Genomic DNA, 18,369 nt, shown 5'->3' with positions numbered 1-18,369 from the left:
CCAAGGATGACTTGGGAGAATTTTGAGGAACATGTTAATGGGCAAAGGGGTGGCAAAATTGACTAGGCTGCAAGAAGTCCACACTAATGTCAGCAGAGCAACTCTGTTCTGGTTGATGGTGTCAGTTCTGCTCCCCTGTGAAAAGTGCTTGCTGGCCCAAATATTTGAAAACCACAGATCCAGGCCAAGAAGAAGGGGATAAACTGAATATAAATTTGTTCTTATAGAGTTAATCTGTAACCTACTCCCACCACTTTGCCCTGCCAACCCATAAAATGGTGCCCTTTTGTCATTATTCTTGGTAAATGTGTCCAAAATCAAAAGAACAGAAGAAAAATCTTAGTGCCATTCTTCTAAGTAGGCACACAGATGGCAGTACACTGATTCCCACATGGTCCCAAAGCTTGGAGCTGTTTTAGAATTCCTCATTGGGAATTACCCTTGGAAGCTTTCCATGAAATTCAAAAAAGGCCACCTTCTTAGAGTTCTTCATGCTTTATTCAGCACATATTCATTGAACCTCTTCTATGACCCAGGCAGTGTTCTAGGCTCTGGGAATTCAGCAATATACAAAAAGGGAAGTGTCCTCGTCTTCAGGGTGTGAACATTCTAGGTGTTAGGTTCATCTCTTCCATGTTGAAGGCCCTGACATGATTCAAATCCATCTTTATGATCCATAGACCCCTGGACAGAATTTGTCATAATGGGTCCTCTTTACGTGCTTATGGATTTAAATGAAATACCTTTTTAGGACTGTACCTGGAGTTGGCACTTTCTGCAGAAGAGTGCACTCAGGCTGAGACCCAATAAAGACCCAGCTGTGAGGAGCTCTAGATTCAGAGAAGATAGGCTTGAGAGTCTCCTGAATGCCTCTCAATTCTCTCCTCACTAATTCCATATCTGGGTAGTTCTCTGGGTCACACAGTAGCTCCTTTGCCATTGAGCTGAAAAGACATGATGGTGGGTGGCTGTTTGACCTCAACCCAAAGGGACCACTTTGAGCTCAGGGTCCTTTCCTTATCTGCTTCTTCTTTGTGTCAGTTCCTATGCAAGATATGACTTCACAGCTGCAAAAAGTCAACATCAAGCTGGTCAAATGGGAAACATGCTCCCATAAGGTGCCTATACTCACCAGGAACATGCTGTGTGCTGGGAGCCCTCAAGGTGGGAAGGACGCCTGCCAGGTAATGGAGCTTGTCCCTTGCTTGGAGAAGGGTCGCTACAGAGGGCTGGCCAATATTTTCAGGATAATTGGCTCCCCTCTTCCTCTTCTGGATGAGTTTCCTAAAGCTACCATAACAAATTACCACAAACAGGGTGGATTCAAACAATAGAAATATACTGTCTCACAGTTTTGGAAGCTGGAGTTCCAAAATCAAGGCATTGGTAGAGTCATATTCCTCCTGGAGGCTCTAGGGAAGGATATTTCTTTGCCTCTTCTTGCTTCTGTAGTTTCCAGCAATCAGGGGGCATTCCTTAGCTTGCAGGTGCATCATTCCAGTTACTACCCCCATCTTCACATGGACTTCTCCCTTGTATGTGTATCTCTTGTTTTCTTATAAGGATTTCAGTTGTCGGATTAGGACCCACCATAATCCAGTAGAACTTTGTCTTAATTTAACTAATTACATTTGCAAAAGCCCTATTTCCAAATAAGCTCACATTCTGACGTTCCATATGGACATAAATTTGGGAGGGATGCTATTCAGCCCTGTACAGATGCTCTGTAACCAAAGGGAGACTCTGTGGGATAGTGATTAGGGGTGGAGGGTCCCCTAGTTCCCCCCTCTCAGCTCCTCTACTTATTGCTTGTGACTTCCCTCTGTGCCTGTGCTTTTTCAGATTTATTCATCTGCAAAATGGAATATTAAGAGTTTCTACCTTTTAGGACTAGTGTGAAACTTAAGTGAGTCAATGCACAAAAGCACTTAAAATGATGCAGAGCAGAAGATGGTCATACTAAATGTTATAAATATAATTTTCTTCATCACCATCTCTTTAAATTTTTTTAATCTTTATTTTTGAGAGAGAGAGAGAGACACAGTGTGAGTGGGGGAGGAGCGTAGCAAGAGGGAGACACAAAATCCAAAGCAAGGTCCAGGCTCCAAGCTGTCAGCACAGAGCCCGATGCGGGGCTCAAACCCATGAACCGTGAGATCATGACCTGAGCCGAAGTCATCACCTGAGCCGAAGTCATCACCTGAGCCGAAGTTGGACACTTAACCTACTGAACTACCCAGGCACCCCTCTCCATCACCATCTCTTATGCATGTTCAGTGCTTAGTAGCACATTAACCGCTTCCACAAATACACGAAAGGGTTGCAAACTAGCCCTAGGAGGCAGGCCTATTTCAGATGGGGAAACTGAGGATCAGGGAAGCTGACAGCCTTGCAGAGGACACAGGAACAAGTTAAATGTCAGACTCAGAATTCTAATGAAGGCACACTATCTTCTGAGATTGAAGCCATCTTTTGGGTTCCAGTGGAAACAGGACACCAAATCTAGCAGCCCAGCCTGGTCATGCACAGATTTGGCTGGTTCAATGGCCACAGAAATGCAAGGAGCTACCATTGAGTACAGGGTTGCCATATATCATGGTGCACAGGGCTTCACAGCTGTCATTTCCTCCCATACATACAGCTGTATTGCAGGAAAGATAGCTATTATCACCAGCATAAAAGCTGAGCCTTAAAATGCTGAAGAAAATTTTCACATTCCCTCAGCTAAATTTTCTCCCTGGAGTTTCAACCAAGATCTGTTTGGCTCCAGAAATTTACGATCTTAACTGTATTGCTGTTCTGCCTGACATCTTTCACATAGATCCCCTCATATCCACAGAAGGGATTATAATTCTTTATTTTAGCGATAGGTCATGGGACTTAGCAATGACTTCAAGGAATTTGGTAAAGAACAGTTTGGTTCAAAGTAAGTTGATGGGCACAGCAATTTGTTCATGATAACAATCTGGTTTAAAAAATCAAATAAACCCATATCGTTTTTTGTTTTGTTTTGGATTTGGACTTTTGGCATATTGTTGAATGGTGCTTCTTTTCAACATTTGGGGTGTCACTTAACATTTTCAAAAATAAATCTTTGTAAGCTGTGAAACAATATGTACCACCCAAACCTACTTCTGTAAAACAATAATGATGTATTCATATTTGCATATTCAAGGATGTGGAAAATTATATTTGACTAAGGGGTTGCCTCTGTATGGCTGGAATGAGAAATGTTTATTTAACTCATTTGGAATTGTACAAATTGGAAGTACAGTGAAGAGGAAGTTTACATCTTAAACTTGTTCTCCTGTTTACTCTCCAGAGAAACCATTTTTACAGTGTTGCCTTCTTTCCTGAAATATTATTTTTTATATGTTTCAATGTTAATTTATTTTTTAGAGAAAGAGAGAGAGAGAGGGAGAGTGCAAGTGGGAAGGGACAGAGAGAGAGGGAGACACAGAATCCAAAGTAGGAGCTACACTCTGAGCTGTCAGCACAGAGCCTGACACAAGGCTTGAACTCATGAACCATGAAACATGATCTGAGCCAAAGTTGGATGTTTAACTGACTCAGCCACCCAGGCACCTCCTGAAATATTCTTTTTATACACAATCATACGTGTGTGTTTATATATAAATTTATTTATTTGTATAATTATGACTATTCTTCATGTTCTTCTTCCATACCTGAGATTTCTAATTTTTTAGATGAAGATACATAATTTTCAGTAGAATTTAATAAGTCACAGAGATGGAAAGTATAGCATAGGGAATATAGTGAATAGTGCTGCAATAACGTTAAATGGTGACAGAGGGTAACTACACTTATCACGGCATTGTGTAACACATATAATCATCGAATCACTATGGTGTGCACCTGAAACTAATATGACATTGTATGTCAACTATATTTAAACAATAAAAGTTTAAATTTAAAAAATGGACCCAAAGATTTGAAGGCATTGAAAGATTATGTATTCTTCAAGTTTCATGTCAATGATGTCGTTCCCCTTACTTGTGCTTATTTGGCAATCTTTTTTGTGACATTTTAAAATTTGTAAATTGTTTAAAATGTAATGTAATGCTTTGAACCACATTTTATATCATATGTGTTTTATATATATCAGTTTACTTGCCTGCTGTCTTCAACCAATGATCTATTATGAGGCACAATAGACTTTTGTGTTTGTTTTTTACTTTTTGCTATTATGAACAATACAGAAAAACCAAAATGGGTTGGCTGAAAATAGATGTAAAGTAAAAAGGTATGGGGGAAATTGGAAGAATTCTGAAAAACAACAAAAGTGCTTAGAGGCAAAATGGATTAGAAAACCAGTTCTTGGTACATCAAAATGAACCCATATGACTAGATGATAATGATGATGATGGATACTGATTTTTGTAAATAAAATTGTCATTTATTACCATTGCTTTTGATCAAATTGTTTGCAACTTTGACAGTCATGCAGCTGGGAAGCATAGTCACGTGGCTGGATAGTGTAAACTGTTCCCTTGTCAAAAGACCATAAGTGCTTTTTGCCTTATGCCAGTTGCCCACACCTCAATAGGCTATAGAAGTTATTCGCTACTGTCCCTTCCACTCCCAAACAACTTTTCTCTCATAGGGTGACAGTGGGAGTCCTCTGGTTTGCCAGAAAAACAACCACCAAAGCATATGGTACCAACTAGGCATTGTCAGCTGGGGAGTGGGCTGTGGCCGCAAGAAACTGCCTGGAGTGTACACGAAGGTGTCTAATTATCTGTCATGGATTGACACAGAGACCGCGATGTCAGGAAAGCCCTATGTGCATGAGCCAGACTCCGGGTACAGTTTGCTTCTCTCACCTTGGGCCATCTTGTTACTGTATTTTGTGATACTTCTACTACCCCGTGATTAAACACTGTATTGCCTCAAAACCAAGTGTCCTCAGGGCACTTGGGTGGCTCAGTTTCTTAAGCGTCTGACTCTTGATTTTGGCTCAGGTCATGATCTCACATTTGGTGAGTTTGAGCCCTGCATTGGGTTCTGTGCTGATAGCATGGAACCTGCTTGGGATTCTCTGTCTTCCCTCTCTCTGCCTCTACCCCACTCATGCTCTCTCTCTCTCTTTCCAAATAAATACATAACCTTAAAATAAAAAAAATTAAAAAAACAAGTGTCCTCACTTTGTGGAGTAAGGTCAAGGGTGGGGTCCAGAGGGTTCTCATACTATTAGTTGTTCTTGAAATAGTCATATACCTATAGGAGTGCTTACAGTGTACCTGGGATCTACTACATGGCCTATTATTCCCCTGGAACTTGGAGGCAGTTTACCAATTTCAGCTTGAGGCCTCTTCAGAAGTTTGGATGCAGCACCTTTGCATGGAAAGGGGCATGCCAAGGGTCTCTGAAACATAAATTCTATTCTTCTCTCTCCTACAAACAGGTATCCTTCCACAGATTCTTTCATTTTCCAAAAGGAGTAGACAGCTCCCCATTTTTTTTTTTTTTTGCTCTAGAAATAAGGAACATTCCAACTCTTTTCTCTCCTTTCATTTGTAGCTAATCCCTGAGATCTACAGATTTGGTCTTCAGAAAGATCCTGTCACCTCCATACCTACCACCTGGTCCAGAGCCTCAGTAAATATTGCTTTGAGCTCTCAGAGATCATGTGCAACAATGCTATGATTGAGGATCAGGAAATCATTGAAGTAGAAATGTCCTAAAGAGAGGTGGTAAAGATACACATAGCTAAATGAGTTGTAGTAGTCAAGACACTTTTGAATGCAAACATTAGAAACTCAACCTGAAGCGCAAAAAAAAGGGGGGGGAATGATAAATATACTGGGGTAGCACAGAACCAAAGGAATTACCATTCTAGTAAACAGTTGTCTGAAAGTTTGACTTAGTCCAAGATGACATTTTGTACCATCTGGAAGAGTGGGCGGACCATCCTTCTAGCAATCAGTCATGAGCATAATTTTTCCAACCAAGCAAGACATAATAAGTAGCATTCTTTTCTAAGGCAACTCAGCACATTTTTGAAGAGAAAGGGAAAAATATACTCAAAAAGATGGGTGTTTTTATATGAGTTTGCCTTAAGTAGAATTCCTTGAGCTATGAATAACAACAAAATAAAACAAAAAGGAGAAATATTTTCTGCATATGCATTCTGAAAGGGAAGAAAAGAAAGTATGAAAAAAGTTTCTCTCTGCTGACTTTCATTGGCTGCATGAGAACAGGACAGCTTGGCCACCATCTGAATCTAGAGAGAGGGGGGTGAAGAAGCATTTCAGTGGATGAGGGCAGAGAGAGTCGATATACAGCTGTTTTGCCAAAACTGCGGTGTTACCCCAAACTTTTGGCTGTTGGTAAGCAGGGAAATACGACTACAAGTAGTTGGGTTACTGCTCCTGAGAAAGGTAGGTTTACAAATAATTTCCTCTTTTTCGTGAAAGAAGTAACAGCAATTTGCCCTTCAAGTTCAGAAGGTAGAGGCTAGGAGAGACTGAGAGGTCACAGTGTTGTGCCCTCAGCTTAGGGCAGCGGCTGACAGAGAAGTTGAAACAGCCTGGCCTCTCAGCCAGGATCCTATGAAAGGGAGTGTGTGCGGGAAGGGGGCTGCTTAGCCTCCATTGCAAAGCAGGTTGTCAAACTTTCCAATTTTTGCCAATTCCGTAAGGAAGAAATAAGAGTTCAAACTAGTAATTTTTTTCTTCAAACTGAGGTATAATTTACATAGAGAGACATGCCCTGACCTTAACTTTATAGTTTGATGAGTTTTTAATAATGCTTATAGCCATGTAATCCACACCCCTATAAAGGTATAGAGCATTTCCACCACCGTAGAAAGACCACTCCAAGGCCTTCCCCTACCAATCCCAACTTACTCCCACCCTCTTTCCCTTCCACCAGGATCAAACACCATTCTGGTTTCTTTCAGTTCTTTCAGTGTGTATTAGTTTTTCCTGTCATAGAATTTTTTAAAAAATGGAACACCATGTTATATACTTTTTTGTGCCTGTTTTCCTTACTTTAACATATTTTTGAGGTTCGTTTATGTTGTTGCATGTATCTGTAGCTCTCCCCTTATTACTGTAGTGTTCCGTACTGCAATTTATTTATGCATTCCATTTTGATGGACACATGAGTTGCTTATAATTAGGGGCTATTATAAAGAAAATACTACTACAAGGGTCTTGTAACAAATATTTCTGTGTATATGTTTTCATTTCTGTTGGGTAAACAAGATGTAAAATTTCTGGGTCATAGAATAGGTGTATATTTAACTCTATGAGAAATTACCAGGTAAATATCACAGTTATTTTATACTGTCCACCCTGCAATCCAAGTAACAGATGAGAATTCTAGTGGCTCCACATCTTTGCCAACATTTGGTATTATCAGTCTTTTTAATTTCTCTATTCTGTGGTTGTGAAGTGGTACCTCATTTCCCCCTAGTGGGGTTGAAAATGTTTTCATATGCTTACTAACCATTTGTATAACTCTTTTTGCGAAATGCCTATTAAAGTATTTTTCCCATTTTTAATTTGGATTGTCTTTTTATTATTGAGTTATTGGAGTTGCTTTTATACTGACTATGTGCCCTTTTTAGAGATATATAATTTTATTTATTATTTATTTAGATTTATTTATTTAGCTTTAATGTTTAGGTCTGTGATCCATCTTGAAATAATTTCCATGTGTGATGTGATATGGATCAAGATTAATTTCTTCCGTATATATAGCCAATTAAGTTGAAAAGCTCTTCCTTCCCCCCAATTGAACAGCTTTGGTGTCTTGGTCTAAATCAGCTGACCATAAAATATAAGTGTGGGTCCATTTATGAAATTTTTCTGTTTTGTGTTTTGCTCTCCTGAGTAGTAGAAAGATTAGATGTCTAATTTGGATTTTATTTGATATCTGATCTTGATAGCTTTATTACCACTTGAAAATGGGATACAGGTAGTCTGTAGCATGTTCTAAGTTAATTATCACCTATAGTACCTTAGAATGAAGTAACTATTGAAAGCAAGCTTTTGGCAGATCAAATGGTTGTTGCAATTGACCATTATAACAGAATGAGAAACACAAGGACTACGGGGTAGGCTGTGAGGTGGGAGGGGTGGAGAGGGAGGCTAACTGCTTAGAATAAAGCTTAAGGAAATTAGTAAACTCAGGGTTTTAGGTTTTTGGCTTAAGCCGTGGTCAAACAACCAGAGAGTATCTATGTCTGCTATTCAAAAAGTATCTTCCCTCTTGTAACTGCAGAGCCAATGTAGTCAAAATTTAGACCCCCAATCTAATGGTACATAATACATAATGTACCATTGGTTGCATACATACAGTATAAATTGAATTTATAGCCTCTATAGGTCTCTCATATAAAAGGTAGGACTGGGGAAAGAGGGGAAACCTGAAAATTTGAAATGGGGAATATTTGGGTGTTTTTACATGCATCTATTTTTATTTTATTTAAAATTTTTTTAAATGTTTATTTATTTTTGAGAGGAAGAGACACCATGAGTGAGAGAGGGGCAGAGAGAGAGGGAGACAGAGAATCCAAAGCAGGCTCTAGGCTCTGAGATGTCAGCACAGAGCCTGACGTGGGGCTCGAACTCATTAAGGTGAGATCATAATCTGAGCCGAAGTTGGATGCTTAACTGACTGAGCCACCCAGGTGCCCCTACATGCATCTATTTTTAAATGGAGGTATTAGCATCATTATTCACATATGGAAGTCAACAGAAAGACTGTCACTGAAAAGATAGTTTGTTACAGTTTGGAAGAAGAGAGGGGATCACATAGGATCACATGGGGAAACAACAAGACTGGTGAAGATGCAGAAGGAACAAAGGGAGAATGTGGGCAAGAGACTTTATTGGGGCTTTTGCCAGAAGGAATGAGAGAAGCAGGCTAAGTGAGCTAAACAGGTTTGGGATTGGCTAATTTGGATGATTTCAACAAGCTCTGGGGTGTAGGGATTGCCTTTAATTTCCTGATGTCTGGCTCTGAGGTGATTGGGACAGAAAGATTATGGTTCAGTGTGTGAGTGTTCAATAAAAAGTCTGATTAATACAGTATCTGAGTACTTTGACCTCACGTACCCCACTGAGTCTCACTTGCCAGCAGAAAAACCCTTTCCAGATTGAAAGAACTATAAGGACCTCACATGAGGCAGTTTCCTTACAAGGAATGCTAATTTGCCTCAAGGCTCAACCCACCAACACTCACAAACTCCAGGTTTCTTTTTTTTTTTTTTAATGTTTATTTTTTGAGAGGGAGAGAGAGAGAGCACAAGTGGGGGAGGGTTAGAGAGAGGGGAACAGAGGATCCAAAGCAGGCTCTGCGCTGACAGCAGCAAGCCCAATGTGGGAATCAAACTCAAGAACCGAGATCATGACCTGAGCCAAAGTCGGACACTCAACTAACTGAGCTACTCAGGTGCCTCCGAACTCCAGGTTTCTAAATACAGTTTAGTTTCATAGTATCCCACAAGAAATAGTACAAACATTGGATCTGGGGGGACATTAAAAAACAAAAGGGTGGTGGAATTTTGCTAACGTATCAGAATAAACCTGCAAAATACTGTTGAAATAAAATCTAAGGGTGCTAGAACAGGAAGGAATGGATGAAGCACGAGATTGGACCAAATTTTTCAATATTGTTAACTCACCACAAATTCTGGATTCAATAAACTAGTCTTAACAGCTGGAAGTGGCTGTAATAGTTAGCTTGGTTGGTTCATTAAAACCTGTATTTAAAAGGGGCCTGCATTAAATAAAGCAGTCATGTCAGTCATTGTTTTCATTTCTTTTATTATAGATTTGAAATTTTTTTCAGTTCCATTTTTTTCCTTTGCATTACTTCAGGTATACTGATTGTTCATATGCAAGATGTAAATTCTCCATATTTTGAGAGGGTTCATCCTGTTTTCTCAATGAATTCATCTGCATCTACATGCTTACCTTGTATTAGCCCTCACTTTCATTCATAAGATACTAGTTTTTTGTTTTGCTGATTTTAGTTTGGTTTTAATTTCATCAATTCTATTCTATTCTCTCACTTTGTATATCTCTAATGGCTTCCTTTTCTTTTTCTTTTTTGAACTCATGTATTATAGAGTCAACTTTAATTTCTTTGAGTAAAGATGATAAAATAAAGGTAAATTTTCTATTTCCTAGAGCACATCCAACACAAATTTTTGTTTTATTTATTGTTTCATGTTTTACACATATTTATATCTATATTCATTCCATCCACCATTCAATCTATCATCTAGCTAGCTATAATGCTATATTTTACTCATGTTATTTTGTTGTTGTTTCTGTGTTTTTGTTTTGTTGTTTATCTTTGAATTCAGGTTAGTTCTAGCCAGATCAGCCTTTCAGTCTTAAAACAAAAAAAAAAATATGGGATATCTTTGCCTACTTATTTTTCTTAATAACTATTATGATCTTTCCTCCTTACCTACAGGGGTGGGTATTAATAATTTATGTTCTCTATTTAGTCATTCCTTTGCTTGTGAAGGGTGGAGAAAAGGAGCTGGAACCTTGAACAGTCATATCTGGGAATGCCATTGCTTTCTTTTGCAAGAGGACCTGACTCTGGGATTGAATTCTACCAAGTTGTGGTAGATATTCATGTTCATGATTTTCAGGAGGCTCCCCCTCTTTGTAATAATACCTCCAGAGATCAAAGTCTTCTTTTCATTTCTGAGCCGGCACATATTTTTCCACACATATAGTGTCAACATCATCCACAAAATTTATATGTTCCTACATAATGCCCCTGACAATTAAATAGCTTTTTCCAGCTTCTAGAAGCCTTCTGTACCCTTGGCTCATGGCCCCCTTCCTCCATCCTCAAAGTCAGAAACAATGGGCTGTCATCTTTCAAGCTGTCATCTCTCTGGTTCTCTCTTCTGCCTCGAACTTCCACTAATAAAGACCCTTAGGATGACAGTGGCCCCACTTAGTTAATCCAAATAATCTCATCTCAAGGTCAGCTGATTAGCAACCTTAATTCCATCTACAAACTTAATTCCGCTTTGCTGTGTAACCTAATGTATACGCAGTTTCTGAGAATTAGAATGTGGCCATCGGAGGGTGAGAGGCATTGCAGAAACTTACACACATGTAAACATTTACATGTTGACAACATATACAATAAAGTGTATAGGACAATTCAGATTAGCACAAATCTAAACAAAAACAAAAGTCCAATAATTGAGTACTAGATGAATAAATTGATGCATGTTCACACAATTACATGATAATCAGCTATATGCAACTATATAGATGAATTTTTGGAATGTAAAATGGATTATAATAATATATATCAAAAAATACATACAGCATAATACTCATTTTATTATAAGCACATCTAAATAGGCATATATTCCTTCTCTCTATAGATAGACAGATAGATAGATATAGATATATAGATATATGTAGTGTGTATGTGTGTGTAGTAATTATACCACTACACACACACACACACAGTACATACACTGGATACATCTTTTTGTTCAGAATATAAGACAGATGGATAGATATAGATAATTACTATATATATGTGTATATATATATATATATTTACGTATGTGTGTGTGTGGTAACTAAGTAATATTAAAAAGATATCAAGATATAGATAATTACTATATATTAATATATACTATATATTAAAAAGATATATACTATGTATTAAAAAGATATCAAGATATAGATAATTACTATATATATATATATATACACACACATATATATTTACACATGTGTGTGTGTGGTAACTAAATCATATTAAAAAGATATGAAGGGTAAGGGAATCATGAATATAGGAACCAGGATGATGTTTATCAGGGGGTGGGGGTTGAAGATGGTGATGGTAATGATGATGCAGTTAGATATTACATTCTAGTTTGGGCTTAGGTAATAGATTTGTCATAATTAGTTCAGGCTGCTTTAATAGAAATACCATAGATTGGGTGGCTTTAACAACCAACATTTATTGCTCACAGTTCTGGAGGCTGGGAAGTGCAAGACAAATCTGCTGGCAGATTTGGTGTCCAGTGAGACCCTGCTTACTGGTTCATAGGTAGCCGTCTTCTTGATGTGTCCTCACATGATGGAAGGGGTGGAAAAGCTCTCTGTGGTCTCTTATGAAGACGCTAATCCCATTCGTGAGGGCTCCATCTTAATGACCTAATCACTTCCCAAAGGCCTCGCCTCCAAAACCATCACACTGGGGATTAGGTTTCAATATATGAATTTTTGAGGGATGCAAACATTCAATATATAGCAAGGTTAATATTGCTTATCGAATTATTTAAAATTAAAAAGCACCTATTTTTTAAAAGCATACATGAACCAGCAAAACATGCTTATGAACAAAGGATTTTGATTATTATATTTCTGTGCATTTGAATTTCAATTAAAGATGATCTCTATTTTCAAGAAGTGTATAGTTTAATCAAGGAAATACTGATGTAAATAAGTATTTTTAACTCACCTTGATGAATGTTCCAAAAATGTATTGTTTAAGGTGCTTTGAGTGCACAGAGGACAACTAATTCCCTAATATGGTCCACTAGAGATTCACAGAAGACACAAAAGATACACAGTTTCCCAGATGGACAAGGGATGTATCTAAGGCAGAAAGAACAATTGCAAAGACATGAAAACAAAGGAGATGGGTTAAGTCTTCTCATATCTGAAAATTATTAGGGATTTTACTAGTTATCTAGGGCCACCATAACAAAATACCACAGACAGGGTCGCTTACCCAACAGAAATTTATTTTCTCACAATTCTGGTGGCTGGAAGTCCAAGATCAAGGTGTTGGCAGGTTTAGTTTCTTGTAAGGCCCCTCTCCCTGGCTTCTCCATGACCATCTTCTAGCTGTGTCCTTCCTGGTCTTCCCTCTGTACACGTGCACTTCTAGTGTCCCTCTGTGTGTCCAACACATACTCGTTCTGCTGAGTTTGGTGATAACTTTGGGGCAAGCTTGCATGCCTAAAAGGAGAAACCTCATGTATACTTGAGGGCAGAGTCTAGGCCCTCAGTTCTACATGAAAGCTCTTCCAGCTTTCCTTCCTGAGAAAATTAGTTTCTCCTCTAGTTTTGCATCAATCACTTTTTCTTGAACTCCATGGAATACTCACCTACTCTCACCTACTCCAGCCTCTGTACCTGCCTTCTGTTTTTACTCAAGTATGAAGTTGCCTCATCTGCCAGAGGAAAGAAGGACCCGTCTATCTCTGCCTTTCTAGAAAGTTCTTGTGCATTTTCCTCCAGTGAAATTAAAAACATCAGCATATTCTGGATTGGTCCTCTGAACCACCTGAAAGCTATCTTAGAAAGCATAACATATTCCAAGCTGACATACCCTTCCCACCTGAATGCTGGCCTTGACTTCTGCCTTTTCCAATTGGAGCAAAGCCATATGCTGAGGGAAATTCCAATACGCAGGGTAAGATCCCCTTAAACTATATTTTAAAAATGTCCCTTGCTATGGTTGCATGATTGGATGATCACAAAGAGAATTTAAAAATAGAACTTCCTGTATAATCTCAGGGTCATGAGCCTGATTAATGACAGAGGTGGAAGAAAGTACAACCCTGGCCTCTTCACTTGCTCTTCAGTCTCTGTGTGCCTAACCAGTCTATGGGCACAGCTGAAACCAAGTTGGTGCCAGTGCAGGGACTGCTGACCCCATGTGAATCATCACCCTTGTCCACAAGGTAGAGAAGGACAACTACTTGAGACAAGGGACAATGTAATTATTGGTGGAAAAGAAGCAACACAATATACCAGAATGATGGACACAATAGTGCTGGTGTATGATTGCAATTTAGATAGCCGGGATTACTGCCTCATATGACGCATTGCAAGCTCAAAGCAGAGAAAGAGGTATCCATCTTGGGTTTTTTTGTTTTGTTTTATTTTGTTTTGTTTTTGTTATTGATATTTTTAAAACATTCCACAATTTGGAACTGTATGTCTATTTTGATCCAATGGTGCTTTAATAACATGTTTTAAAATTCACAGATTTTCTTTTTAGAAGACTTGGGTTTTATCATTTCATTTTGTTACCAATCTCTAGCTTTGTGATTGGAGAATGTTGTATTTATTATTTCTATTTTCTTTTTGTGTTTATTGAGATTTTCATTGTGGCCCAAATATGTTGAATTTTATTAATGTTCAATGTGCACTTGAAGGTGGATTTTCTATTCTTGGGTTTCAAGGTTTTAATATATATTTATGTGGTGTAGCTTATTGATTATGTTGTTTGTTCATCTAAATCCTTACTCATTTTTTTCACCCATTTGATTTTTATAGGTCTGAGAGAGGTATTTTAAAATAGTCTGAACTATTAATAACTGTTATATCTTCATTGCATACTGTAACAGTAAACTTTATGAAGTCTTTTTCTTTGTCCTTTTAATTACTTTGGTCTTAATTTAACCATGTTGAATATCAACATCATTATACTTAGCTCTTATGAATTTGCCTCATATGTCTTTGCCCATTCTTTTGTCATGCTTTTCATATTTCTTTCTTTTAAGTGTGTCTCTTGAATACAGCGTACTCTTGGATTTCAGTTTTTGGTTGATCTGTACTTCTTTCTTTTTAAGAGCTTAATTATGTCAATGTACACTTACTGATGTATGATCTTTTTATTTGGTCTCAGTTTTGATGTGTTGTTTTATATTTTATTTATATATAATACAAATTTACTTTTCAATTCTAATGGTTACCTTCATGCAAAAATCTTCTTGTCTTTACTAACTCCAAATTATCTCTATTAGTTTTTGCGTTTAAGAAGGTTCAGTTAATGCCCTCTTAGAATTCAAAATTATCAGGTGACTAGGTGGCTCAGTCAATTAAGCATCTGAATCTTGATTTTGGCTCAGGTCATGATCTCACAGTTTGTGAGATCAAGCCCTGCATCAAGCTCCATGCTAACAGCCAGGATTCTCCGTCTCCCTCTCTCTTTGCCCCTCCCCCACAAGCACATGCATATTGGCTCCCTAGATAAATAAATAAATTCAAAATTATTAGGGAAACTTCATCTGACCTTTCTTTTCTCTTGTAGCATTAGTGGTCGAGTGGCCACCACCAGTCTGTTCTTTGTATCTCTGAATTTAGTACTTTGTTTTACTTTTAGGTTTTACACATAAGTGATATAAATGAGATCATTTATTTGTGTTTCTCTGTCTGACTTATTTCACTTAGCATTATGTCAATGTTTTATCCATGCTATCGCAAATGGCAGAATTTCCTACTTTTTTTTTTTATGACTGAATGGTATTCCATAATGTGTGAGTGTGTGCATATGTGTGTGTGTGAGTGTGTGTATGTGTGTCACATTTCCTTTATCCTTTCATCCATCAGTGGACACTTGGGTTTTTTCCAAATTTTGGCTATTATAAATAATGGTGCAATGAACATGGTGCAGACATATTTTCAAGACTGTGATTTTGTTTTCTTTGGATAAACACCCAGAAGTGGAATTGCCAGATCATACAATAGTTCTACTTTTAAGTTTTTGAAGAACTTCCATATTGTTTTCCTTAATGTTTGCACCAATTTACACTTCCATCAACAAGGGAACAAGCTTCTATTTTTCTCATTTCCCTACATACTTGCCAATATTTGTTATTTTATTTTTTACCAATTCTTTTTATAATGTCCTTTGTACATTCCTGTTGTTGCTGCTGCTGCTGTTGTTGTTGTTGCTGTTGTTGTTGTTTGGTGACTCTTTGTTAGTTCCTCCTTTAAGCAAAATTGAAGTGGTCTACAAACTTCCTCCTACTCCTTCCTTCCTCTCCCCCCAGTATCTAATTGGAAGTACTATTACTTTACCTAATTAATAATAAGGCAATCAGGAGGTTTATTTTATTTTTTTCTAGACAGTTGCTATTTTCTCTGAATTTTTTATGGCTGTGTTCTAGCTATACTGTCAAAATATAATTACATACTATACTATCTTCCATTTTCCATTATATAGTCTTGGTTCTACTACAAGTATATTAGGTGTCCAGGATCCATTCTTATCTGATGCTTCTTACATTGGTTGGTTTAAGTTTGTTCTACAGTAGGTTCCTCAGAAAGGGCTCAAGGCAACAAAATTTCCTGAGCTCTTATATGTTTATAAAGTTTGGATGTGGCCTTTATAACTTAGGTAAGTTTAGATGGATAAAAATATTTGGCACTTATTTTATTCCTTTAAATCGTTTTTACAAAATATTTGTTTTGAGAGAGCATAAGCAGGGGTGGGGCAGAGAGGGGGAGGGAGAGAGAGAATCCCATGCAGGCTCTATGCTGTCAGGGCAGAGCCCAATTTGGAGCTAGATCTCACAAACCATGAGATTATGACCTGAGCCAAAATCAAGCATCAGATGCTCAGCTGACTGAGCCACCCAAGCACCCCTTATTTCTTTAAATCTTAAATATAGTATTCCATTTCCTTCTAGCAAAAAGGACTGCTGTCAAAAGTCTGATGTCAAACTAATTTTCTTTTCCTTTTCATTTTTGCCTAGATGTTCGAATGATTTTTTTTCCTTTTCTTTAAACCAAGTAGTTCTATTAAAACAGTGGCTTCTCAACAAACTGATGGTTACCCGTGGGGGAAGGGGTCGGGTGTGTGTGAAATAGGTGATGGGAATTAAGGCTTGTACTTGTCATGAGCACTGGGTAATGTATGCAATTGTTGAATCACTATATTGTACACTTGAAACTAATATAACACTATATGTTAACTATACTGGAATTAAAATTAAAATTTAATTAAAAAAAAAAAAACAGTGATTCTCAGTGTGGTCTATGAACCCATTAGGTTCCTGAAATTTTTCAGTGGATTCAAGAGGTAAAAACTATTTTATAATTATACATTTGCCATTTTTCACTGTACTGATATCTGCATTAATAAATAGTCTAAAAAAACAGTATGTTTTATCGTGAACCAATGCATTGGTAACAAATTATGATATTATTGAATTCCTCACTGCCAATCATTCACAGTAAAATAAAAAAAAGATATTACTTCTACTTAAGAATGTCCCTGAGTTAGAAAAATCATTAATTTTATTAACCTAATATTCTTTTTTTATAAAGATGGACTGTATTATTTAATTATTTTTTATTTATTGTTTTTTAAATTTTATTTTTAATTTTTAAAAATTTACATCCAGATTAGTTAGCATATAGCGCAACAATGATGTCGGGAGTACATTCCTTAGTGACCCTTACCCATTTAGCCCATCCCCCTCCCACAACCCCTCCAGTAACCCTCTGTTTGTTCTCCATATTTAAGAGTCTCTTATGTTTTGTCCCCCTCCCTGTTTTTACATTTTTGTTTCCCTTCCCTTATGTTCATCTGTTTTGTCTCTTAAAGTCCTCATATGAGTGAAGTCATATGATTTTTGTCTTTCTCTGACTGACTAATTTCACTTAGTATAATACCCTCTAGTTCTATCCACGTAGTTGCAAATGGCAGGATTTCATTCTTTTTGATTGCCGAGTAATACTCCATCATATATATATATATATATATATATATATATATATATATATATCTCACATCTTCTATATACATTCTTCCATCAGTGGACATCTGGGCTCTTTCCATACGTTGGCTATTGTTGATCGTGCTGCTATAAACTTGGGGGTGCATGTGTCCCTTTGAAACAGCACACCTGTATCCCGTGGATAAATGCCTAGGAGTGCAATTGCTGCTGGTAGGGTAGTTCTATTTTTAGTTTTTTTGAGGGACCTCCATACTGTTTTCAGAGTGGCTGCACCAGCTTGCATTGCCACCAACAATGCAAAAGAGATCCTCTTTCTCCACATCCTCCCCAACATCTGTTGCTGCCTGAGTTGTTCATGTTAGCCATTCTGACAGGTGTAAGGTGGTATCTCATGGTGGTTTTGATTTGTATTTCCCTGATGATGAGTGATATTGAGCACTTTTTCATGTGTCTGTTGGCCATCTGGATGTCTTCTTTGGAGAAGTGTCTATTCATGCCTTTTGCCCATTTCTTCACTGGATTATTTGTTTTTTGGGTGTTGAGATTGATAAATTCTTCATAGATTTTGGATACTAACCCTGTATCTGATGTGTCATTTGCAAATATCTTCTCCCAATCTGTAGGTTGCCTTTTAGTTTTGCTGATTGTTTCCTTTGCTGTGCAGAAGTTTTTATTTTGATAAGTAGTTCATTTTTGCTTTTGTTTCCCTTGTCTCTGGAGACGTGTTGAGTAAGAAGTTGCTGAGGGCAAGATTAAAGAGGTTTTTGCCTGCTTTCTCCTTGAGGATTTTGATGGCTTCCTGTCTTAAATTGAGTTCTTTCATCCATTTTGAGTTTATTTTGTGTATGGTGTAAGAAAAT

The 18,369-nt window shown here is 37.6% G+C and overlaps 1 protein-coding gene across 5 annotated transcripts in view; it reads left to right on the top strand.

The window, feature by feature from the left end:
- LOC102966428 (serine protease 52-like) overlaps nt 1-18,369 on the top strand; it is an 82,032-nt gene that overhangs the window by 7,835 nt on the left and 55,828 nt on the right. For 2 of the 5 annotated variants that reach the window (XM_042983554.1, XM_042983552.1), the window contains exon 4: nt 1,042-1,184. In XM_042983554.1, coding sequence (XP_042839488.1) covers nt 1,042-1,184 — 143 coding nt within the window. Of the gene's footprint in view, nt 1-1,041; nt 1,185-1,842; nt 1,949-4,624; nt 4,952-5,541; nt 5,668-18,369 lie in introns of those variants that run through there. The other 3 variants (XM_042983555.1, XM_042983553.1, XM_042983556.1) reach the window with 3 other exon arrangements.

Source organism: Panthera tigris, chromosome B1 (genome assembly GCF_018350195.1).
Source record: "Panthera tigris isolate Pti1 chromosome B1, P.tigris_Pti1_mat1.1, whole genome shotgun sequence".
NCBI classification, from domain to species: domain Eukaryota; kingdom Metazoa; phylum Chordata; class Mammalia; order Carnivora; family Felidae; genus Panthera; species Panthera tigris.
Note: the sequence above shows the minus strand (reverse complement) of the source record. Positions and strands in the feature narration are given on the sequence as shown.